Source organism: Trachurus trachurus, assembly GCF_905171665.1.
Source record: "Trachurus trachurus genome assembly, chromosome: 14".
NCBI classification, from domain to species: domain Eukaryota; kingdom Metazoa; phylum Chordata; class Actinopteri; order Carangiformes; family Carangidae; genus Trachurus; species Trachurus trachurus.
This window is the reverse complement of record NC_139903.1, coordinates 7,090,602-7,115,620: the sequence shown is the minus strand read 5'-3', so window position 1 is coordinate 7,115,620 and position 25,019 is coordinate 7,090,602. Positions and strand designations below refer to the sequence as shown.

The 25,019-nt window shown below is 41.6% G+C and overlaps 1 protein-coding gene across 3 annotated transcripts in view; it reads right to left on the bottom strand.

Moving 5' to 3' along the window:
- Positions 1 to 12,309: 12,309 nt before the first annotated feature.
- gabrg2 (gamma-aminobutyric acid type A receptor subunit gamma2) overlaps positions 12,310 to 25,019 on the bottom strand; it is a gene marked incomplete at both ends in the record, with an annotated part of 54,814 nt that continues 42,104 nt past the window's right edge. Inside the window, 4 exons of one of the 3 annotated variants that reach the window (XM_083986219.1) lie at positions 12,310 to 12,588; positions 15,376 to 15,399; positions 17,745 to 17,950; positions 20,186 to 20,338. In XM_083986219.1, coding sequence (XP_083842345.1) covers positions 12,310 to 12,588; positions 15,376 to 15,399; positions 17,745 to 17,950; positions 20,186 to 20,338 — 662 coding nt within the window. Of the gene's footprint in view, positions 12,592 to 15,375; positions 15,400 to 17,744; positions 17,951 to 20,185; positions 20,339 to 25,019 lie in introns of all 3 variants that reach the window. The other 2 variants (XM_083986220.1, XM_083986221.1) reach the window with 2 other exon arrangements.

Below are 25,019 nucleotides of genomic sequence, written 5' to 3'. Positions count from 1 at the left end.
TGCTCAGGGTCCATTAGGCTCTGAGGGCTGCTGGGGAAGTGGGATTATTCACTACAAAGGAAGCTTAATGATTTTAAGTTTCCCAGTACATGACTACTAATCTTTTGAAAGTGACGGCGAGGTAAAAGCATAAATGACTTCTGACAGGACTGTTGTAGGTCATAATGCCACTTTGGAACATTTTTGATGTCTAATGTCTTTTTAATAACTCTTGCGTTTCCACCATCGCACCTTCCTCGGGAGTTTTGATGTGCCCGTTACAGTGAAAAGCCTGATTATAAATCCACCAATGAAATGTAAGTTAACTGAATAACTCTAGAGTTCGTGAACCAGGCAGGTGATGGCGACCTTCAACCTCAACCTTCTTGCTCCAAATTAAATCCTAACTCAAATACTCAACTCTCTCTTATGCTGTAAAAAAAAAAGTTATTGAATTCGGTGACATCTACCTACAGTATGACGTACAACAGTCAGCTGCTGCTAATTCAATAAAAATATGACGGCATCACACTATTTTCAGAAAGGTAGTTAATATTGTAGTTTTTGAATGTGAATTGTGACTGCTTGCCGAAAAACTGCCCCCGACAGGGACGCGCATCAGTGGTTTTGCATGAATTTACCTTGAAAACAACTCTGTCTGTCTCTGTTGGATTGTGTATTTGATGAGTTTGATGAGGGAAACCAAGAAATCCCATTAGCCTCCGTAGCGTAGCTCTGAGCAGCTCACGGCTCTGCTCCGCTGTTCTAAAAATAGCTTGCACCGACAATTAAAGGTAACGAACCTACTCCTAAAACTATAGGGATTATGGCAATGGGCCAATTTGCCAAAATGTTGAACTATCCCTTTAACCTTAGGACAATAATCACAATGTCAGACACTATTAGTGACAAACTTTTTAATGTTGTTCATTTTTATTGACTTGACATCCACATGATAGACACCTTCTGTTGCTCTCCTGTTGTTTTATATAGAAATGTAAGCCAACCTGCCACTGAGCTGTTACTGTTGCTGTGATATAAATAAACATGGATGAACACCGTGAAGCCTCGTTAGAAAGCGGTCAAATTCAGTCAGTCATTCATGAATAATACCACTGCATCAGAATCCAAAATAAACCTCCCACCCCCCCAGTGTTTTCCCGCACGCAAAGCAACACCTGAGGCTTCCTTGATGTAGGAGTCCTTTAATGATCTAATTTATACTGTATGTGAAATGGTGAAGACTTCAACTCAAGTAACAACTTAACAACTTCACCTCCACCTCATGCTTCAGATACGATGAATATTTAATGATCCCTGAGTGGAAAAGTAGCTCAACTTTAGCATCAGCAAATAGCAACAGGATACGGCAAAGAAACGTAGGAGTAAAAAAAAAAAAGAATAGATAGAGAGATGATACATCAACATAAAAGAACATACACATTTTGAAACGGTGTGTGCCAAAACATGACGTACTGTACTGTGTGCTAAAGATGGAAAATCTATCGCAAACCAGTGTATATATTTATTCATGGCTCACATTCAGAGGCTTTTTTTGGGTGAACGTGTACAGTCTCATGACTGCCGGTAAAAGTGTGATGCCGCAGGTTGCACCTCGCACCTCGGAGCGATGATGGAAAGAACAATGAAGGTGATAACTGTAGAGAATGTGGGTGTTGGGGAGGATTTTTCTATTCAGGATGCAGAGCAGTCCTTGTTCTCACCTCTGCTGCTGCCTGCAGGGTGCCAAGCTCAGCCCTGCAACTCGTCCACAGTTTTCCAGCCCAGCCATTATAGATAAATACAAAGATGTGGCCTCCTGCCTCGTGTTGGAGCTGAAGAAAGTTTGTGAAAATTCAGCACAACTTGATAATGATATCATCGATATCTACAGAAAAGAAAGAGAGAAAGAAAGTAATACTAATGAAGTATTAATAAAATCAGCCTGTGGATATTATTGTCAGTGTAGCAAGATGTTGTCCAGTATCCGAACAAGCCTGATTGATCATATGCATCCTCGTCCCTGTTTGTCCTCCTGTCATTATATTTCAGCTTGTCTCCGAGCGCCTGTTTAAGAAGTGTAAAAAGCTTGTTGTAAGCAGATGTAAATTCTGCTGATCCTGTCAAATTTGCCAAGAGAGAGTGTCACTAGATGCTAATGGTGTATTGGCCCAGATCAAGGTCAGACTGGAACAATGATTCAGACCAGAAAACCACCACACAACTATTTGTGTACAGTACGCTGATTCGGTTTTCAGCAGCACACTGGTTATCATCATCTGAGAGGAAAGTTAATGCAGAGAACAAAATACAATAATTTATAACTGACCAACAAATATGTTAAAATATAATTATTGGTTAAAAGAGGAACTATGCAAGAATTGTACCTAAATTAAAGATCTTGTGATGGTTAAATGACTTGTTACAGGGAGAATGGAGGCTCTCTGTCTTCCACCTCCTAGCGTCTCTTGGCCCCCCCAAAAAACCTTGCAAGACTTAAAGTGACCAGCTGCACATGAGTGTGTTATTCAGTTATTGTCTTACTTTTACATTTTATTGATGTGTTACAAAGTCATCTGTGATCTTAATTTGGGTTAGTTTCATATGTAGTTTCCAAGAAACATTAAAGGGGAACTATGCAAGTCTGGTCGCTTTTCCGCTGTTTTTCTAACCCTCCTCTCGGCCATGTGCCTTTGTTTACAAATTACAAAGCCAGTGAAAAATCAATACATAGAGCGGTGGATAACTTTATATAACACATACGATGTTACGACGTGTGTATTTGTGTAGTCTTAACTGTAATAAACAAAAGATTGCTGGTTACGGAGCGCGTTTGTGTTGCGGTGTGCAGAGACGAGAGCTGCAGACACCGGGGCAGCGACCAAGTAACTACACTGATGTTACAAGGTTGGTTTTCAGCCGTGAGATGCCAGGTGGAAGGCAGAGAGCCTCCGTTCTCACTCGTAACAAGTCACAAGTCATGTAGTTAACTATCACAACTATCACAATTACTCTGATGCTTTACTCTCTTTACTCTGAAGGTAAAAATGGAGCATAGCCACGGGAGAACTCCTGCTTAGTTCCTCTTAAAGACGGTTTATCTCGAGACTTCACAGTAGCTCTGTAGTGACTTGACCATAAATCTATAAATCAGATATAAACTTGGAAACATCTCCAAAGCTTCAGGAAGGTCACAGTAAAACTAAGGAGTAAGATTAAAAGCAAGGACCACAGGAAGCCTGAGGTGCACAGCATCCAGCATCAAGGGTCATTGAACTTAAGTTGCCCATAAAAACCTGTGCTTTATGGTGCTTTCACTTCCTGCTAAATGTACCTTGTCTACAAAAAGACATTGTACAAGGATGTCACACTGTGTTGGATCTTTCTGCTCAGGCTGGAAAAAGAAGGATATTTAGGATCTTTTTTTATGTGGGTCAGATCTGTGTTCAACAAAGGCAAAAGAAAAAAAAAGGAAATAAATGAGTTGAGTTAGTGAAGCGTTTTGGACGAAGCATTTGAAGCCACATACATCAGGTCGTTTCAGCAGGATTTTAAAAGCTCGAGCACTTTCACTATGACTTGTTTTTCTTTACACAGAGTCACCAGAGACTCAATTAGCTGCTGTAAATAAAGAGCTGTTCAAACATGACAACATAGCAGGGGTTCTCTTTGAACTTCACCCACCTAGGTGGCATTTAGGGAACTGGTTTGGGGCTTTTATTTTATTATTATTTTTTTGCCTGACTGGCAGGTTTCTCAGCCGGTGTTTTACCCCCTGCCCTTAAAGCTCCACACAGCCGTCTTCCTCTATCCATCCATTTTTTTTTCTTTTATACCACATATGGATTTCTATTGTTCGGCAGCTGGTTAGATCACTGTGAGCAATAAACTTTCAAACGTCTCTTCTGAAACCTTTGAGCTTTACTTTCTTCTATGTTTCTCCAAGTCTTTGATCATTCAACCCCGTCTCCTCCCAGCTGCTGTAGGCACATATAGAAGTGTTCTGCATGTGGCTCAGAGGGAAGGGAGGTCAATTACAGAGTGATAGAGAAACATAAAAGTTTCTTAAAATGTGCACATAGAAAAAAAGAAGTTCAAATTGATGCTGCAATGCAGAAATAAAAGATACTTGTTGCTGTGTCATCACTGGCAGTTTATGCAATGAAAATGCTGCAGAGAAAGATTCATCATAGTCTCCATATGACTATATTACTTTGAATATACTGTACATGCAAGCATATTCTGATTGATGACTAACAATGAGGTTAAATAACTTGATTCGTGTGAGCAGGAAGTTGTGGTTTAATGATGAAAAATATTGTGATTTAATACTGTACCGATGATGTTTGTTGTACAGTATGGTTCAGTATGTGATCGTTAATCAGACATAATCTGGCAACCAATAAAATGTCACACAAAACAGATAAATAATAATCCTTAGATATCCTTTGGATTTGTAATCACAGCAAATAAATAACAGTAGAATCTGTTCAGTTGTAGAGGAGACTCCTGGCAGCTGCAGCTCTAAGGAATAAAGTGGAGTTTTAATTTGAAAGTCTTGAATGTCAGAGGCTTCTACAGAAATTAAACTCTGAGGTAAGAAAGAAAAAAATCAAACTTTATCTTATTAGTATAGTTTCTATACTCGCCCTCATTTTCCCAGTTTGTCCACTTTGGCCTTTTGAAGCTGGAGATATTTAACATCATTATGAGATGTGGGGGTTAATGGGGAAAATACAGCAGATGGTCGGATTCGATTTATGCAATGAGACATTTTCACATTTATAACTTCAGAAGTAAACAAATTAAATTACTTTTTTTATCCTAAGTTTCTAAGTTTGTGTGTGTGTGGTGTGCATCTTCAGTGATCCTTGTGTATTCGGGATCCTATTTGTCATCTGCATGTGATGATTGTGGATTGGAGTATCTTGACAGTAAGCCCTGGTAATTAATCCCTGTTTATACAGATTGTCTTGGCTAAAAGAAGAAGTTATGCAACCATCCCTCTGTTTCCCTGCTCACACTGTTACTGAGCCCAAGCAGATTACATTTGAGCTGTTAATGAGGGGTGCAGAAAACCAGGCACAAACATGCACACAGTTTAATACATGTTACAAACACGCGCAGAAAGGACGGAAGAACCGGGGAAAATCATGGCCACGCCCACCGTCGCATAGGGCGAATGTGACTTTTGTGGTATTTTACAGCCAACACTTATAGTAACACGATGTGCATCATTTATTGAAGATTTTAATATCATTGTATAATCCGTGGTATAATCAGTTTAGTGACTTTTTAAAGGAATAGTTCACCAAAAAGAAATTCAGTCATTATTGACTCACCCTCATGTTGATGAATACTCGGGAGTAGTTTTTAATTCCTCAAAGTGCATCTGGAGACCCGGGAGGCCGGTTCGTAGTCCAACGAAAACTTTATATGAGAGTAATAGCGCCCGACACAAAAACGTCCATAAAACTACACAAAAAACATTTAACATTCCTCCTTACTGCTCGTCCGCTGCAATCCAAGTGTCCTGAAGGGATATAGTCCTGAGTTTACTCAAAACAACATTATTTAGGACAATTTCACAGCCTAAACAGTCCTGTATTGCGCTCTCACGTTCATGCGTCCAAGGCAAATTCAATACAGGACTGTTTAGGCTGTAAAAATGTCCTAAATGACGTTGTTTTGAGTAAACTCTGGACTATAATAAAAAACTTCTCCGGAGTATTCATCAGCATGAGGGTGAGTCAATCACTGAATTAAATTTTTTGGTGAACTATTCCTTTAAACATGACTTCTCAGGGGTCCATTTAAAGTTGATACTGTTAACTACAGACAGACGACATCATATTAATCTGCTGAGCTACATTTCAAACACTGCCGGTCCATTACATCCGCTGCTCACGCCGTATTTCACTTTGCTTTGCTTCGGTGTAATCTGTTTGAAATGGTGTGTGGGAGACATGATTCCTTAAATACATACAGAAACAGTAATTATGTGCAAACACTAATTAGCACAATCACAGTGTTGCCGGGTTCAAACTGCTGCAAGTTAGAAAAATCGAGTTGTGAATCATGAAAATGGATGTTGACAGTTTATGTGACATATTTATGGTGGTTCAGTGGCTGAAGGAGAACCCAGAGGATGTTTAAGGGGAATTTTAATTGAATTGAGGATTTACAGCAACAAGATTGTTCATGTGGATTCAACTCGCACTTTTGATCTTCCCGTCATGTTCTCTTTTTTTACGTACAAATCTCAAATCTTATGATAATTGAGAACAACTTGAGACAAAGTTCCTTCTAATGTCGACTGTGATTTTTTTTGGGGGGGATATTTCATTGCATGCGGTGATAAAAGCACAGGAGGGGGGGATGAAGTCCTAAAAAGTGAGCCATGTGCAGGTTGCATTATTCATGCAGGAGTCCCTGCACCCCCAGCTCTGCACTCTCTGAAGAGCTTGTACCTCAGCTGATGAAAGGGCGAGCTGTGACGGCACGGTGCTGTGGTACATTGCAGACGGTTGTGTAATAATCAGAGGGATACACTGGCCGTCCTCTGCAGCTGCCACCCAGCCCAGTGGAGGGAGAGGTGCCAGCGCAGGGGTCCATCAGCCAACTGCTGTTCTGTTTCAAGTGCACTTTCCTGGAAGGAAGAGAATCAGTGGACAGGACTGGAACAGGCTGTGCTATTCCTGTAGAAAAACTGTCCTATTAAATGAAAATATGCTTCTGGTGGAGTTATGTCACACTTTTAACCAACGTCCTTTGCTGTTTCCCTAAAACTTAGTGCTACAGTGATAATTAGTGTATCACATTATGTCAGGTTTGTAGTTATGCATCAAATTGAGCAATACAAATGCATGTAAGCCTAAATATTACACTGTGTGCAGTATATACTTTTTGACACTGAATTGTCAACAAATATAACATCCACCATCTGTGTGGCTGGAGGGATTCTGCTGGATCTCGGCTTCGGTTTCAAAACTGGCAGCTCATCAACATGACTGACAAGTGTTGAAGAGGAAATCAGACCCACAACTTGTCCAAAATATATATACAGTATATACTGTATAAAACTAAGTGCTGTAGCCACCAGAGGGCGCCCAAGAGCATCTGAAGTCTCAATACAATAGCTCAAAACCACAGAGACAGGCGGGCGCAGGCGGTTCAATTGCGTTGAGGTCCCGTAAATGTAAAGGGACATACCTCCACCCAACTGAATGACAACTGTCTCCACAAAAACAGAAATAAAGACTGAACTGAACAGGAACTAGGTCGACTTTTCTCATCTCCAATATCAGCACATAGCTTAAATGTAAAAGTCTTTAACTTGACTGAAGAGCATCTTCTTGTCTGACTGTGCTTTGACTTTGTTGACCTGCCGGACCAAACAGAACATATATACAGTAGACATGATGGTTTTACATTATTCTGAAGCAAGACAATGGTTATTTAGTCTCCCAGTCGTTAAGTTCTCAATGGAAACCAATGGATTGCTGGGATTGAAAGAGTAGCTCAGCACACTCTCAACTTATTCAGCATCTCAGCCTCAGTATAAATAGTGTTTTATTTTTGCCGTTACTGTTTAACACGGTTCACGGGTCAGGTAGACGGGGGCCCAATAGCAGAATGTTCTTTAGGGCCTCAGGGAGGTCGGATCCGGTCAGCCGATCAGCTGCGCCATTAAATGTGTGTTGTTTTTTATAATTTCTTTTACACGGGGAACATTAGTTATAATATCCATTAATCACCACTGAATGATTTGCAGACGTAGCTATTAAAATGTCTGAACGTGTCAGTTGTAATTTCTAGACGTATAATTTAAGTGCTGCCTTGACAGCTGATGAAATAACAATGAAATTGAATAAATATATTTATTGTTCTCTGTTCTAATTACAACCTGTAGACACAGTCTTTCCCTGAGAATAAGTTAAACTGGGTGGGTTAAACTGGAATCTGAATGTCACTGTTTGGTGCATAATGTAGGTTTGAACTGGCTGGATCAAGTCGGCTCATTTATGTGAACCAGGGAACTATGGGATGGTTGTAAAGGAGGGGAACACGCTGTCATTAAACACCTTTCTATTCTCAACAGAATCCATCTGCCTGACATGAATTCATAATAATGTCAAGTCCACGATGGTTGAGAACTGAAGCTTTTCTCCAGTATTTCCATTAGGAACTCACTCAAATTACTTTCCTGTGCATACATCACACTGCTAAAATGATTGAAGCTGTAGAATAAGAGCTTCTATTCTCTGCAGTATTTGGCGTTTTCTACAGAAGTGCCATCGACCATTAACATCAACCTCTCCTTTTGCATCATGCTCCTCTTGACAGGATGAAATGAGCAGCTCCGTCTATGGCTTCAACTTTGGGATTGCCTGTCACTGTTGTGCAGTGTTTATCAAATAATGGAAACCAATTTAAAGTTACAGGAGAGCAAAAGTTCAGTTTGTTAATTCTAAGACTGTCTGGCACAGTTTTTTTCCCCCCATTAGCTGAAAGAACAGGTTGTGAAATGTGGAGTTTTATTCACGGCTCAGCATCTGCAACTTGTTCCTCACAAAACTCCATAAAGTCCATAATTGCACATATCATGAAAATATAGAATACATCTGAAATATTAGGACACAACTGATGCTAATAAATATTAAAAATGAACCTATACACACTGATAAATGCAACCATTTTATTGTAAAATTCCACAGCTATGTGCAATTCCCTTATGAAAAGGATTTTTTCTAGTACATGTATAGTATATTATGCAGACCCTAACAGAATTGATCAGTGCCCCTTTTTATACAATAGTGAAATATACATAGATGGCAAACAACTAACATACTGTATGTATGAGAATCATATGAAATTTATTTTGTTCTTGGATACCTTGTACTGCGCTCGGTAACTCCAGTGCGTATTATTTTGTTTTCTGCATTTTGACAAAATACATAACAACAGAAAATATCTACATGTGCTGTTCACATATATGTTACTCATTTGTGGGTCCCAAAAAAACAAAACAAATCACTTTTTTTGTCAAAAATAGGTACAGTGTAATAAAAGTCAATGTCAATGCAGGCAAAAAAAAAAAAAAAAGGACCAGATGAAACGATGCTTGAATTAGTCCCAGTTCCTCCAGTACATCCCATAGTTTGACTGAAAACATATTCAGCATGCACACTACTGAATATAAACACACCCCAGTACCTTCCATACACTTTTATATGTATCCCTGCATTTACAATAGAGTGCAAAAATAAGAAACAAATAAGAAACAAGCTATTTTTTACCATCATGGAAAAAAAATATCAGATTCCATGAAGAGTATAAATTTTTCTTCATCACTGTTCAAACACAAGACATGCTCTGTTATCAGTGTGATGGGTTTGTAAATAAAGTTGAATCAGAACAACTTCCTGTTCACCCTAATATAATACTAATAATAATACTTTTTTTTTATCAGTCTGGTATTTGAACATCTGTCCTCATGCTTTTGGTTCTGTACTATACCAAAAAAAAAAAAAAAAAACACACATATCCAGAGCACCTGTTAATCCATGTGTATGGGAACATCCCATTGTCTGTTTAGCATTTCCTATAAGAAGACACTGGTTGTTAGCATGTTAGCATACTGTACGTCTGTTCTTCCACAAAGCAGTGTAAGTGGATTCACTACTGATATGACATTTCGACTCGATATTCTCTATTGCATGTGTCAGTTTGGCACTTTATTATAAGATGTAATCACTTCGGTCACACGTCTCTGAACTACTGAAAACACTGACGACGGCCACTCCTACGCTGCTATCCACACACGTACGGCCCTAAGGATGTGTGTGTGTGTGAGAGAGAGACACTGAAGACAGGCTGGAGACTACTATGTTTGCAGCTTTGGGACACAACAGGACCACCATTAAATACAAAAGGGAAATAACTCCAGGAAATATGAGATAATCTGCTAAATGCGTATGTATGTTTGTGTTAGTATCATCACTGATGCTTTATTAACGATGGCAAATAGTAAGATCAATGACAACCCATGTGGCGGTGGAAAAAAGTGGAAGTAATTAATAGTCACTTAGACGAGCAAACGTTCTTCTGGTGGTTTCGGGGACAGTTTTTTCTCTGTGTGTGTGAGTGTCTTTTCTTTTAAACTCTGCTGAAAATATTTAAATCTACTACTCAGAAGCTGCACAACAGGTAATGTTGCAACTCACTAGTTCAACAGATATAACAGTTTGACAGGCCTTAGTGAGAGCAGTGTACATTGATCACAACATAGAAAACACAAGATAAATAAGCTCAAGCTCCATTGACACATCGAACAAAAATGTATCTTTGATTATAACTGACAGGATCCAGTGTAATCTTCTCCGGGGCTATATGAAGATAAAATACATTTCCTTTCAACAGAATAAATAAATAAATAAATAAATACCATCAATGAGTAAGTAAATAAATAAATAAATACCCGATTACCGCCCGAGTATTCTACATGGTCAGTCCAGCATAATACAATAAGTCTAATATACTGTATGGTGATATACTGTAACAATGCTGACATTACAAAATATATTCCCTTTTACAAAATCCCAAGGGCCTGACAAGTGTTTTGTTCTCTTTATATTTTATGTACATTAACAATGTGATTTACACCCATTCATCGTGAGTTTACAAATCATACTTTATGAGCACTGTCTCCATTTGTTTGCATACTGGTGTCTATCAAAAGTGACCTGTAGGGGTTGTAATTTGTGTGGGTTACATCTTTTTTTTTTTTTTTTTTATCATACACAACATTTACAATTCAGATGCTTTTTGTTTTTTTTGCTGTGTTCTCTTCACGTTGCGCCGTGTCATTATAGGGGGAATTTCTGAGGGGATAAAAAAGACGTGAAAACAAAAATGAACTACAAAATGAACTTTTGGCCAAACCAGAGAATCAGTTTCCTCAATGTGTGGGTTTTTTTAAGAGACAGGAAGTGAGATGCTTGATAATAACATCTGTAACACAATCAGATGTCTCGTTTCCTCAAATGTATGCTCTTTAAGTTTTATTTATTAGTAATATTATTGTTGATTTATTGTCAGAATGACACTAAAATGTGCCCCTGTCTGTATTGACGTTTACATTAAAGGCTCAATTAGTTTGAAGACAAAATCTCAGCCTGTGTTTATCACTCTGGGCAAAACGTGGTTTGTGTTTATTAGAGAGCTGAACCCGCTGTAGTTCAGTTTTCTCTTGCACAAGCTTCAAATGACCAAAATTACAAACGGTCCATGTTCCGGTAGCGAATGACTGCGAGGAACATGAATAAACCAGTGATCGGGCGCAAAGATAACTCGTCAACTGAAAAGCATAAACTGGGCACTTTTTTTTTTTTTTGTGAAATTGCTTCATTTTTTCAAATTTTCCTAGAAAAAAAAAGTTGAATCAAATCCTGAATGATAATCAACAGTGCTTGTTTTTTAGTTTCCATAGCCAACAATAGAAGACCATAAAACATCTTGATTTTTCTTCAGTTTTTCTTTTTGTTGGTTTTTTTTGGGCCTGAAAGGCGCATGCAATAAATGTAAACCACTATGTAATAGTAAAATATATACAGTGTCTGTACAGTTGAGCAGTGTCCATAACAGCATCATTTGCTCTGACCACACATGAAAAATGCAACTTTCACTTGTGCTAACATGTTAGCTAGGTAAACTAAAAATAAATTAGCATTATCAAAATGAATTTCAATGTCACTGTCTAACATAGCTCTGTTAAAGTGCTTCAGATTCTCTGTTTTAATATGAAAAAGAAAAGTGAAAATAAATGATAAATGACATAATACTCATAATCAGCTTTGATTTCTCTGATGGGTTCTTGATGTGGTCTGAAGTCCTGTTTGGTTTGATAGTTTATTGTAGAAGGAAAGTATTTGACTATAAATGAATCAAGTTTGTAAAAATCCCATTGAGAGGAAATGAATGAGAAATACCATTTGAAAAGTCCCAAAATAAAATAATAAAAACAAAAAAACGTAATTTCTCACACAACCAATGTTTTCACGACACATCTACAAACCTCTTCATGCCGGTAAAATGTAATGCTACAACATTTGCAATGTCTGTTATCAGAGTTATCAGATAAAATAACTTAAACGTTAAAGAGATTAAAATCCGAGAATTAAAAGGAAAAAAAAAAGAAGAAGCTTTGATTCAAATCTCTGGATGTTACAGTGGGTCCCCCTCCTTCAGAAATGTTCCTTGCTGGCGCAGAGCGTAATGTAAGGATGTAATGAAGTGTGTGTGATGATGAGGCTGGATACACACCAGGGCCTAGAGATAGAGATAGGAGACCCAGTAGACCAGGTTGAAGAGACCAAAGGCGGTGGGGAAGAAGATGCGAGCGTACGAGTCTATCTTGGCGACGCGGATGTGCAACCTGCCGTGCCGCCAGGCTCCGGAGCGGCAGTCTTCGAAACAGCAGAAGAAGCTGGTGCAGTCCTTCCCGTCCAGACACTCGTAGCCGTACTCCTCGTCCCGCTCCTGCATGTGTGTGGCGTTGTTCATTTGAATGGCAGTGGCAGAGCGAGGACGGATGTCTACCGTGGGTGTCTGCTTTTAACAGGACAAAAACGACACAGTTAGCCACCAGAGCCCCAGAGTGCTGTAATCAAGACCTCACTGACAGAACAGGGGTCCTAATTTGAGCTGCCATTTTCTGTCTGCCACTTCATTTTCTGTCATTAGTCAGCAAAATGTAATTTGCACCTTCGACTGGCCAATGCGCCCATTGTAGACCCATAAATACCATGTGTGGATTTAATTAGTGAGGCTTATAGTGACAAAGGCTCGGTCTCCATGGAACCCATGTTTGCAAATTACACCTTTGGGGTGGGCTGTAGCTGACAGCTGAGGCAATCATAATATTTAGGACGGTGGTTCACATTGCTTCATTTATATATAAAGCTAGTGCTGGGCAATGCTCCTCCATGTTTTCATTGTGACTACGCTGCTGCTGCTGCTCCACAGCGTCTCAGCATGCTGGGAAAACACCAGCGAGCGTGTCACTTGTTCCAAGGACACTTTTTAGAAAAAAAAAATGCTCTTAAGGCGCAGCGACTCAAAAGAATTTCGTAATTCGAACCTGTATGGATGTTGTAAGCGTTTTTCTTCTTCTCTTTCTCTTTCTTTCTGAAATGCATTTATAGGATATGTTGTAACTGGCTTATGATGCTGCTAAGCTTTAGGGAGGAGCATGTGTTGGCAGATGTGTAGCGCACAGCTCAATATTCCTGCAGCCCACTCTCGCTGTCACTAAATGGGTTAAAATAAACCTCCTTTTCAAACTGTGCTCACCACTGGAGGCCACATGCCTTTCATTTGTGACGATTCCTAAAATAGGACAGTGACATCAGCGCGACTGTGGCCCTGTCATTCTGCAGGGAGACAATTAGTATTCAAATAGACCCGTTTTCATCAGCGTTTTATCTCAGGATGCCATGCCACCTTTGCACAAATTGGAGTCCTGGCTGTTTTGGCAGATTAAAAGCCCCCCTCCCCTCTCCTCCCTACCCTCCCTACTCTGCCCTTCCTCCCTCTCTCCCTCCCTGTGGTGGAAGTGGAAGGGTCCTTGACCTTGCTGATAAACTGGGGCATCGAGCTCATCACTTTACTTTAAAAAAAAAAAAAAAAAGACACAGCGAGTTGAGCACAATCCAGAATTCAGCTTCTAAGAATTTCACATCACTGCCTTCACCACAACAACAAAAAGTGCAAGTAGTCGTCATTTAGTTTGTTCTTTATGTTTTGGCTTCATAACATAGGAACAATAATCTATAAATGACTGTACCAGCACTCCAAATGTGACTTAACAGCATGTGTGTTGTGAATTTGGTTAATATGAATCAGTTCGCAACAAGCATCGCTTTTTTTTTTCTCCCCACCCCCCTTTTTTTAATGTTGGCATGCTTTTGCTTGCTGCGAAAAAATAGGTCATTGCAGTTTTAGTTTCGACATAGCATTATCTACTGTTAGCATGCATCCTCAAACAAGCTTAAAATACTTAAACTTGATTGAACTGTTCATTCCCTTACGACCTCTCGTCTTGCCCAGCACTAGTGCACAAACCCGCCGTCCCTTTGAAAACGATACATAACCACAGAACAGAGCAACATACGGGTTAGTTTCAGCGTTTTTGTCCTTGGTCAATGGGACGGTATGTTGAGTTAATAAGGGGATTAGCAGAGCAGGTTATGACTCGGTTCTCAAAGGGGATTGGTTGCACTGGAGGAAGCGCAGTGGAAGCTCAAGCAGAAGGAGCGTTAACAGCATCCTGCCGCGTGGCCGGGGTCAAGCCTGGCTGTGCTGAGTCGGTGTTGGCAAAAAAAAATCAAATTGAAATTAAAATAATAGTAATAAGAAACACTGAAACAACACAGTGGCACTGGCAACTTTAACTGGCTGAAAGTAGACAACCTCTCAGAGGAGACAAAGGGTGGAAACACTCGGGATCGTTCCTGGAGGATCCCTGGTCAGGTGGCTGACGCTGAATATTTGATGTCAGTGTTTCCATACTGCAGGTGGAGTTTTTTTTTTGTTTTTTTTTCACTGGTATATTTAAACTCATGTCTGTGCTGAAAATCGTAACGTATCCGACCTTAAAAATGTCCCCCCCTGGTAAAATATTGATGGTGGACCTCTGTGTGGAAAAAGCAGATTGTCTTGTCTTGACTGGTGTGTTGAGTTTAAATTTAGATCTTTGTGAGCTCCCACCCACCTGCATGTTGTTGTTGTTTTTGTTTTTGGTGTGTGTGTTTTTTTTTTTTTAAGATTAGCATGTGTTAATCTGCTGAATGGACCTCCAACTCTAATTAGACTCAGATCACAGTGCAGGGGTTGTCTGTTTCAGTCTGTTAAGGCTCTGCTGACTCTGTAGGAAGCGTCAGGTTGAGAAGCCCAACAAACACACAGGTATAGATTTACTGGCAGGAGGAGGGAGAGAAGAGGAAGCTATTGAAGCGGCTGCTAGTTCACTGTGGTTACAACAACAACAAAGAGTGAAACAGGACAGAGGGAGCCAGAATGAGTCCACACTGGGCCCGGACTATTACATTCCTCTGGACAAGGGATGTGTGGGATGGTTATTTGAATTTTAAAAAAAAACTGCATAAGTACGTCTGGCTGGCTGCCTCCGCACTGTGCACTGCAGAGCGCCCCTTTTTAATGTTATCTCTGATACCTATTTAGTAACCGAGGAGGAGTACAGTAAGAATGCAGGTAGATAAAGAGGGAATACAGAGAGGCGTATCTGCTGTAGAACAGACAGAAAAGCAGTGAGGTGCTCGGGGCTCAAAGAGCCAAAATGCAGCAGACACATGCAGTCAGACACAGGCAATATACCTTTGAGGAAAAGAGCCGGAGGAGCTTTTGTCCAGACAGGAAACAAAGAATATGTGGAATTGAAAGAGAGTAACAAAAAAAAAAAAAGAAAGAAAGAAAAGAGTACAGGTAAACAGAGAAAAGAACACATTAATAAAAAGGAAAAGGAAAAAGAAACAGAGACACAAAGAGATAATGTGTGAAACTTACAAGTACCGTACTGTTTAACTTAAAATGGAAAGAGAGGAAATATACTGTAGAGAGACATACATGTTACAAACAGACACAGGAGGGGAAATGCATGGTGGGATATTTATGTATCTCACATGCTTCTTACACCAGCATCACCTTAGGGAAAGAAATATTACTGCAAAACTAGAAAGGTTAAGTTTTACACCATCCACAATTCAGGTTTAAATACTGACATCATTACAGTGTGTTTTCACAGTTTGTCTTACACAGCACTTCTTCAGAGTTGTGTGTAATAAACACTGTGCTGCTAATGCACAATAAACTAAACTGACAGGAGGAAATCTGATCCTGACAAACTCCTTCTGCATCTTAAACCAACTTTTATCGACTAGAAGTGAATCATACGAGAAGCAGAGCAATAAACTTAAGAAATACTCTATAATTCCTATTATTTCCAGATTCTATCATTCATTAAGTCAAAGACCTCCTTTCCTTGTCACACTTCGTCCTGCAGAGAACCTAGAAAAGCTCCTCTTGAGATGACAGACTGGCATCACACCTTCCACTTCATTATTCATTCATTGGTCCACCAGACAGTTAGACCATGTGCAAAACCTTCGTTTCGGATGCTGAAAACTAGAGCGCCCCACTTTCTCCCCTAAGTTCCAGTTCAATACTCCTGTTCACCCGAGCGCAGTATACTTAGAGGTTTAAGATTTAATAGCTTTCAAGTCTTGTGAATCCTGTCCAAAAAAAAAAAAAAAAATGCCATGGCTTCAAAGATACATTTCAGTTACCAGCAGGCCTTGCAAAAAAAAAAAAAAAAGTCCAGAAAAGTGGTTAAGTTATCCAAAAATACATTTAAGAAATACCAACAAACTTTTTTTTCCTCTAAGAAGACATCAAGTGGCATATCTGGACTCAGTTTAAAAAAAAAATCTTCACAAGTCTAGAGTCATGAACCAACTCTCACTTACTGGGAATGAAAAGAAATAAAAAGCAAATATTTTGGTGCAACACAGTTTTACTCATGTGAAATACAGCCGTCAACCATTTTTCTGTTTGGAAAACTGACAGGAAGATGAAAATAGAAACGAGGTGAAAATTTGATTTCTCTCCAGTATGAAATCTGTGATGTGCTGGTTGTGTTTCTATGTTTAAAGCAGATATCAGTGGAATGTTTTTGTTAATATAAGTCCTAAATAGTCCTATTTTCCGTCAGCAATCACTTACATGAAGTATTTCAGCCTAAACACGAGTCTCTCCGTCACTCTGCTCTGCTGTAACCCGAGGAGAAAATTTTCCTTGTGGGATACAAGTGTTATCCAATGAGGAGAGAGAACGGCATGAAGGGCTGTGTGTGCAGCCAAGGGATGCGCATGAATGTGGTGACGTAGCACGAGGACCAATTGATGCCTGACAAGGGCGGGGGCTGCTAACTCATGGTGCGTTCAAAGAAACTCGTACTTTGTGTTTTTCCTTCCTGTGAAGTCATACCAGTTCGATCTGGTACGAGTTCACGGGTCGGAAGTTACGAGTGGCCGTTATAGGGAACTTTCACAGACAACAGGATGGTAAAAACACGAGCTACGGGTTACCTGGAACGCTACCAAGTCGTAGTTGTGACTTGAAGCTGTAACTTACGGTTTCAAAAGCCTGCCTTGAACGCAGCATTAGCCGAAACGGCCGTGAAGCTGATATCTGCTTTAAGTTGTTATCGTATATATACGTATACAACAGAGAGACAGAGGAGTACTGTAGGTCTTTCCTGTCCAGCTCAATAAATGCTCATATATTTGTATTCAACCTAAAGAGGTCGTGACCTCTTGAGGGATTTAAAATCACATCAACAACGCCAACTTTACAGTCATGTGACGTGGGTCTAAATTACAGCTGTGACAGATGTGTGTCAGATTAAAGGAAAAAGGTTGCTGCTGCGCTCATTGAGCAATTTGAGTCGGTGGCCCCCGTGGAAGCTGCTCCCTTAGGGATGATAAGCAGCGTGTGGCTGTTTCCTGAGGCTTATCCCAGCTCTGTGACACAGAGGGGGGGGAGGGGCTACTTGATCTTTCACCTAAATAAAGGATACTGTACACACTCTGACATACTCATACACACACATCAATTAGGTTTATAGCTGCATGACAAAATGAAGGAATAAAAAAAAGAGAAATGTTAAGTTTTAGAAAGACGCTCACCGGGTTTTTCTTCTTCTTGTCCTTTTTGACGGGCGGCTTCCTGTTGCTGACAAAGTAGTGCAGCGTACCGTACTCTATGAGCGCGGCAAAGACGAAGATGAAGCAGACGGACACGAACAGGTCCATGGCGGTCACGTAGGAGACCTTCGGGAGGGATTTCCTGGCGATAGTACTGAGCGTGGTCATGGTGAGCACAGTGGTGATGCCTGGTGAACAGACCACAGAGAACATGGGGAAGGAGTTATTATTACACAGCAGCAACTCCTCAAACCGCTCATTACGATACTAAACAGGCGCCTTTTTAGCGCTTAACGTGTTCGTCTGTCGCGAGGTTGTCGGCTCGCTTCGTTTTTCTGACATTTATTCAGACACTTACAGAAGAATTAAAGATATGATTTCATGTGTTCCTAACAGGATCTTCTCCTCAAACCAGTCTGCAGGCAGCTGAAGTCCAAGCAGGGATTTAAAAACTTGAGAGTTAATACATGTTTGATCTTGAAGTATCGTTGTCTGTGCTTCGGGGAACACACGTGCTGCAGAACGATCCAGGTTTCTCCATTAACACTGAATTCAGTGGCTTCCCTGCAGCTCCATGTGATAGACAGTGTGACAAATCAATTTAGTGTTTTATTCTATTTCATAACATACATCAGACTGGAGGTTGATCTTGTCCACAGAAACACACGTGCAACTCTTTAACAAAACTGCCACCAACAGAATTTGATTAAAAAGATCATCAGAATAAAATAAATGTATAAACGATGAATTATTTGAAGCAGCAGTCGTTGAATTAGCAGCTTTTGTGAACAACACAGGAAGTTGTGTGACTGACATGTGCAGTCAGTGTATATAAAAGAGGATTAATCTTTGCCGTTTAATTGCAAGTGCTTAACAGTTAGGTGGCCATGAAGGGGGTGGGGGGGGGGGGTGAGCAGCTGTTTTTACTGTCCTCTTGATCCACATACTTTACTGGTCTGTGGTTCAACGGCCACTGACCACCAGCACACGGACTGACACAACACTACAGTCCTGTACCAGCCATCTGCTGCTGACCCCTCCCCTCTCTCCCCTCTCTCCCCTCTCTCCCCTCTCTCCCCTCTCTTCCCTCTTTACTCCCTCTGTCTGCCTGTGACGAGGATGATGAGGTGCAGAGATGACACATGCGGAGGAAATGCCTTTATAAGTGCACTGATACAGCAGATTAGCAACACACAACCACACAAACGCCAACAAACAAACAAACAAACAAACAAACCGACATGACGCCTCCTTCCTGTAAACAGACCAAACATGGAAGAGAAGTCGCCTCGTATATACACACAAGACGATCTCTGTCTAAATTTAACGTGGACCGAAAGACGTCAGTCTGCGTCAAGATTACCGCCGCCGCAGCAGCAGCATTGTGAGTGAATTGATATATTTCTGGACGGCATTGAAGGATTAAGAATTATGTCATCTGCATTAATCTGCTTCCCTAACCACCTGGCTGCCTGTACCTCCGCAACATCTTTCAAAGAGGAAATTAAGATATTTGACTCGGTGCAATTTTAGCAGGGAATTAATAGTTATCATTTCAACTGCAGATCTGGAAGCACAAGGAAACACAACAACCTATTTTTAGAGAGATTAATGACTGACAAAGTAATGATGAGAGAGAGAGCGAGGAGTGGAGTGGAGAGGAGAGGAGCTGCCTGCAGGGATTGTTTTACATTCAGTTATGCTCACTAATGATCACATCACATGGACTGGAGGTCAGGATTTAGAGCCTTAAGGGGACAGGAGGAAAGCTGACTAAGGAATATGTATGTAGCTGAATCCTGAGTGAACTTCTGCAGGATGTCCACTGGATGCCAAGGGCAAGTTCACAAGTTGACAAAAATTTCCTTGAAATCCTCACTTCTGCCCCCGACAAACCCCCACCACTCCTCCTTTTTTTTCTTTTTTTCCCCCTCATTTCGTGTCCTTTTCTGCATTCAGCGCCGAGGCCACCTGCATTATTATTGTGCTGAGGCTGCATCTCTGCATCTTCCCTTCTGCACTGCATAATTAATGCCTCATTAAGGCATGCATGAAAACATATGCGCCAGGATAGGCTCTTCTAATCAAGATGGACTAGATTCCTAAGCAGCTGCCCTGTCTCTCTCCGAGGGGAAAGAAGAAGAAGAGGAGGAAGAGGAGAAAGGATGGTGAAGGAGAAGACAAAAGGGAACAGGAGAGGATGGCAGGACAGAAGAAGCTGAGAGCAGATTGTTCGTCAATATGGTGGCGTGTGTGTGCAGCTACCACCGGGTCCTTGATATGTTTCACAGCAGAGTAATTAAGGACAGGATGTCAGATGAAGCTCAGGTAAAGACTCTGTGAAGTTTGATGTTAGAGTTACAAGACAAGTTCATTCTTTCATTTATTCAGTAAAAGACTGGATGAGGAGACGGTTTTGTTACCTAATGACGTCCTGGCAGGTACTGCGTCCTTATTGATCCAGAAGGAGACCCAGGACAGGACGACAATCAGGGTGCAGGGGATGTAGGTCTGGATGGTGAAGTAGCCCATCCTCCTGCTCAGGTCGAAGAAGACGGTCAGCACCACGTAGTCACCTGAGGAGAGAGGGATGAGACGAGAGGAGAGAGAAAGAGTGAGGGAGGAGCGGAATATATGAGGAAACATCAGGCATCAAATGTCTCTATGTACAGTTTATTATGAACAGGGAGAAAGTGTCATATTGATCAGTGTGGACTCTTGATGTCCATACAGTTCACACTAAAAGACAAGGATCAGATCATTTCAATAAGTGTTTGTTACGTCCGGCCGGTTGAGTCGATGCCGACACATCAGACGTGGAACAAGCTGTTAAGTTACAGACGGATCAATACATCAATACTTCACTGTAACTTCACTGTATCAGTTTCATCTGAAATCTCCAGTTGCTCTGGGTAAACTAAACACACAGAGAGCTGGACCTGCTTGAATGCACACGCACACACACACACACACACACACACACACACACAGACACAGAAGCTCGTCTCCTGCCAGTAGTTAGCTGGAACATGAACACCAGCATCCAGCTGATGATGAGCCGTCGCCGACCCTGGCAGATGTTGGGGCCTTTAGAGGCTGAGGTCAATGGAGCCCAGGTAGCCGTGACCCTGACAGTACACATCATCCTGCCTGCCTGTTTAAAATGCAAGCTAAGCATGCCTACACACACACACACACACACACACACACACACACACACACACACACACACACACACACACACACACACACACACACACACACACACAGCAGAAGTAAGCAGAATGTTTGTGTTAATATAAGTCTTAAATAGTTATATCTTCCGACAGCAATCACTTATATAGAGTGTTTGGTCTGAAACACGGGTCTGTCAGTCACTCTGCTCTGCTGTAAGCCGAGGAGAAAACTTTCCTTGTATCCTACAACCTTTATCCAATGAGGAGAGAGAACGGCATAAAGGGGCGGTCCTCTCTGTGTTTGCAGCCAAGGGATGCGCGTGAATGTGGTGACGTAGGGACGAGGGCGGGGACTGCTAACTCCATCGGCTTACTGTATGATGATCCGTTGACCCCTATGTTAAAATAGCCGAATTTACAGCTTAAAAAAACATACGTATTTACAGCCTGATACATTTTATATTTTTTGGTCTCTATCGATGAGTGACAGGTTCACAGACAGTTACCGGCCGTTAATTGGTTGCTTCGAGTTCAGTGGGCAGGTTCTCGGCCGGCAAACCGCCGCATCTCTCCAAATATGGAAAGTACACAGTAAAATCCAAGATGGCGCAGTTCAATTCCCCATAGTAGAGGCACAAAACAGATTCCCCCACACCAATGGGTGATGTCACAGGTGCTACGTCCCAGTGTTGTTTTTGGCAGGCATTTTAGATTTAGTCTTAGTCTTAGTCTTTTTGACGAAAATACTTATTAGTTTTAGTCAATTTTAGTCATTTCTATATGTGATAGTTTTAGTCTAGTTTTAGTCGACGAAAACTCAACAAGGTTTTCGTCTAGTTTTAGTCAGTTTCAGTAAAAAAAAAAAAAAAAAGTCTTTCAACAAATTAATTCAATAAAGGAATGGTTTTACACATAATGTTTCCACCCAATGGCAAATACTTTATGGTCTAAGGATTATGCATTAGCCTACACACAGATAAAGTGGTAACAGTAGTGCATTCAGTTTTTTTTCTGATGGAGTGACGGCAGGTGTGTTGAGCAGAATGTGCGCTGCATGCCAGGTGGTGGGCGTGACCACACAAGGATGCAGCAGTGTTGCAGACACTTGTTGATTTCAATGGACAGATTACATGCACAATAAGCAGAAATGTTGTGCATTTTGAACGTCTGACCACCCGTCAGCGCCGCCGAGCTGCTGCACCGCACTGACCGAGGTCACCAGAGCAGCGGATCACTACCTGCACTCTGCCGCTCTGATCAGAAGCACCGGGCGGCGGTGCACCGCGGCTCGTCTCAGCAGCGTCGTTCTGTTTTTGACGGAGCCGTTGCTAAATCGTGTGAAGCTTAGAGTAATGACAATCCACAATATGAAATTTAGAAGCAATCGCACAGCCCTACCACTAACATTTACGTCCGTTCTCGTCTCGTCAACGAAAATTCACACACGTCTCGCCATGTTTTCGTCATCAGAGAGCCATGTTTATCTCGTCACCGTCTCGTTATCGTCATGAAAAAAAGGGGCGTCAACGAAAATATTTCGTCATCGTTAACGAAAACAACACTGCTACGTCCATTCTTTTTACAGTCTATGCTTAATACACATAAACACACACACACACACTTGCACCTGGTAATGAGGGTGAATCGAGCCAGGAGACTGGCATGTCAATGAACAATCTCTCAGCACACACACACACACTCCTGTGAGCCTGACAGTTCACTTTCAACCTGCCAATAGTCTCTCTCCTGATCCTCTACCTATGTGTCTGTCTGTCTGTCTGTCTGTCTGTCTGCTCGCTGACGGCCTCCAGCTCCAGCCGCTCGTCCGCAAATTGATTAACGTCAGACTGTTAACGATGTCGGAAACCCCGGCCTGGCCCCTCGCTGCACCTTGTAACCTGCAGGGCATCGAACCTACTCACTCTCAGCCATCTATCTCTGCAGAGTGTACGTGTACAGTGCGAGCGTGTGTGCGTGTGTGTGTGTGTGTGTGTGTGTGTGTGTGTCTCTGCAGCTGCCTGGGGAGCGAACAGCTGGCTAATAATTCTCCTCCTGAGAACGGCTGCACGGCACAAACTTTGGTTTATTGAACAACAGCCAACATCTGTGTGTTTGTGTGTTAATGAGAGACAGACATGTGTGTGCTGAACCTCTGTGCACTTTGTTTGACGGAGTCCTGGTGTACTGTCTGGACAGGGACCAGAGTCCTTTGGTGATTTATACCCAGCATGCACCTCTGTCTCACCCAGCCATTGATAGCATCATTAAATAAACCAAGTGCAATAACCCCCTCCCCTCTGCAGCAGCAGCACAACCACAACTATTCACATCACCACGCGTGTGTTTTCTGCTGATGCAGGCAGGTGCAGGGGATATTACAGTGGGCCGCCTCGGCTTGTAGGAGCGCTGAAGACACATGAAGACAGGCTGCTGCTCTCCGGGGTCCCGCAGCCCACTATTTTGTTTTTATTAACATTACATTAGCAGGAGCCTAAACCGGAGACCCCTGACAGCTGAGTAACGGCCAGTTAATATACTTATTCCAGCTTGCTCAGCAGCACCAACCCTCCCTCACATTTACTCCGACTCTTAATGATAATGGGCTCTCCGCGGCGGGGGTGAGGTCGGCCCGTCACTCCGTCGGCCGGTCGGTGTGAGACCCTCCTGTCGTACGTCTTTCTCCGTCCGAGCGCCAGTTTCATTACAGGCCACAGCACTTTGCCAGGAAGACACTTTGAGGAGGTGTTATCGACCGGCGCCCTCCCCCCGGGCAGCCTGATGTATCGGTATCAGACCGCCTGCCATTACTGCTCCATGGTAATGCATCAGTTTGCTAATGACTTCCTGATTCCACTCAAAACAAAATGGTTTCCAGTTCCCCTCCCCGGCTTTAACGTTTGGCTGCTATTCCACAACATCACTTTATTGGGAGCAAATAGTTTAGTGCCCCATGTGAACATCCCTGACACTGTTAGTGGATGTGTGAACATGTTTACATACAGTAATCTGGTTTTGCAAAGGATTCTGATGGCTTGTTTAAAAAAAAGAAAAAAGTATGCAATCCCACTGTGAGGAAGGGGTGCCAGCATCAGTAACTTAAAGGGATACTTCACCCAAAATCGATAATTCACCAATTTTCTACTCACTGTCATGCCAAGGACGGGTTTGGAGAACTTTCAGAGTCATCAAAACTCTTTAGGAGTTCCAGGGGGGTCCGGCTGGCAACGGGTTTTCATATAATGGCGGCGGATAGAGTTCACTTTTGAATCATCCAAAACACACACTATGAAACATCCAGATACCTTCATACTGCTCGTCCGTACTACTGACCCAAGTGTCCTGAAGCCGCCACATGAAAAAGTTGTTCGGAAAAAAATAATTTGATCGGTTTATATCCTTGTTGTAATAGCCCACAGTGGCGGCGTCAGATTTGCTGCAAGATGTTCTTCCGTGTTTACATCATACATCTGATGGTTTACAACAACGAATGAACATTTCACAGCAAATCTCGCACAAACATCAACAGAGTCACTAGGAGCTACTGCTACAACAAGGCTAAAAACAGAGATCAAATTAATTTTTTCCAAACAACTTTTCCATGTGGCGGCTTCAGGACACTTGGGTCAGTACAGACTAGCAGTATGGAGGTATCTGGATGTTTCATAGTGTGTGTTTTGGACGATTCAAAAGTGAACTCTATCACTGCCATTATATGAAAATGTGTTGCCAGCCGGACCCCCCCTGGAACTCCTAAAGCATTTTGATAAGTCCGAAAGTTCTCCAAACGCTTCCTTGGCATGACGGTGAGTAGATGATTGGTGAATTATCGATTTTGGGTGAAGTATCCCTTTAAAAACCTATACATTTTTAATATAAAGCAGTTATACTTGGACTCTTATGGACAAAATGACAACAAATAATTCACCATCACTTGACTGTAAAACTATTTTGTCATTGGTCTTTTTTAAATATACTAATGCACCTGAATTAATTATTCTTTTGTGATTGCAATCAGTGAATGTAGGAAGACTTCCGGTGCTGGAGAATCAAGGGTTTCAGAGGCCAGACGTAAGATATCCAC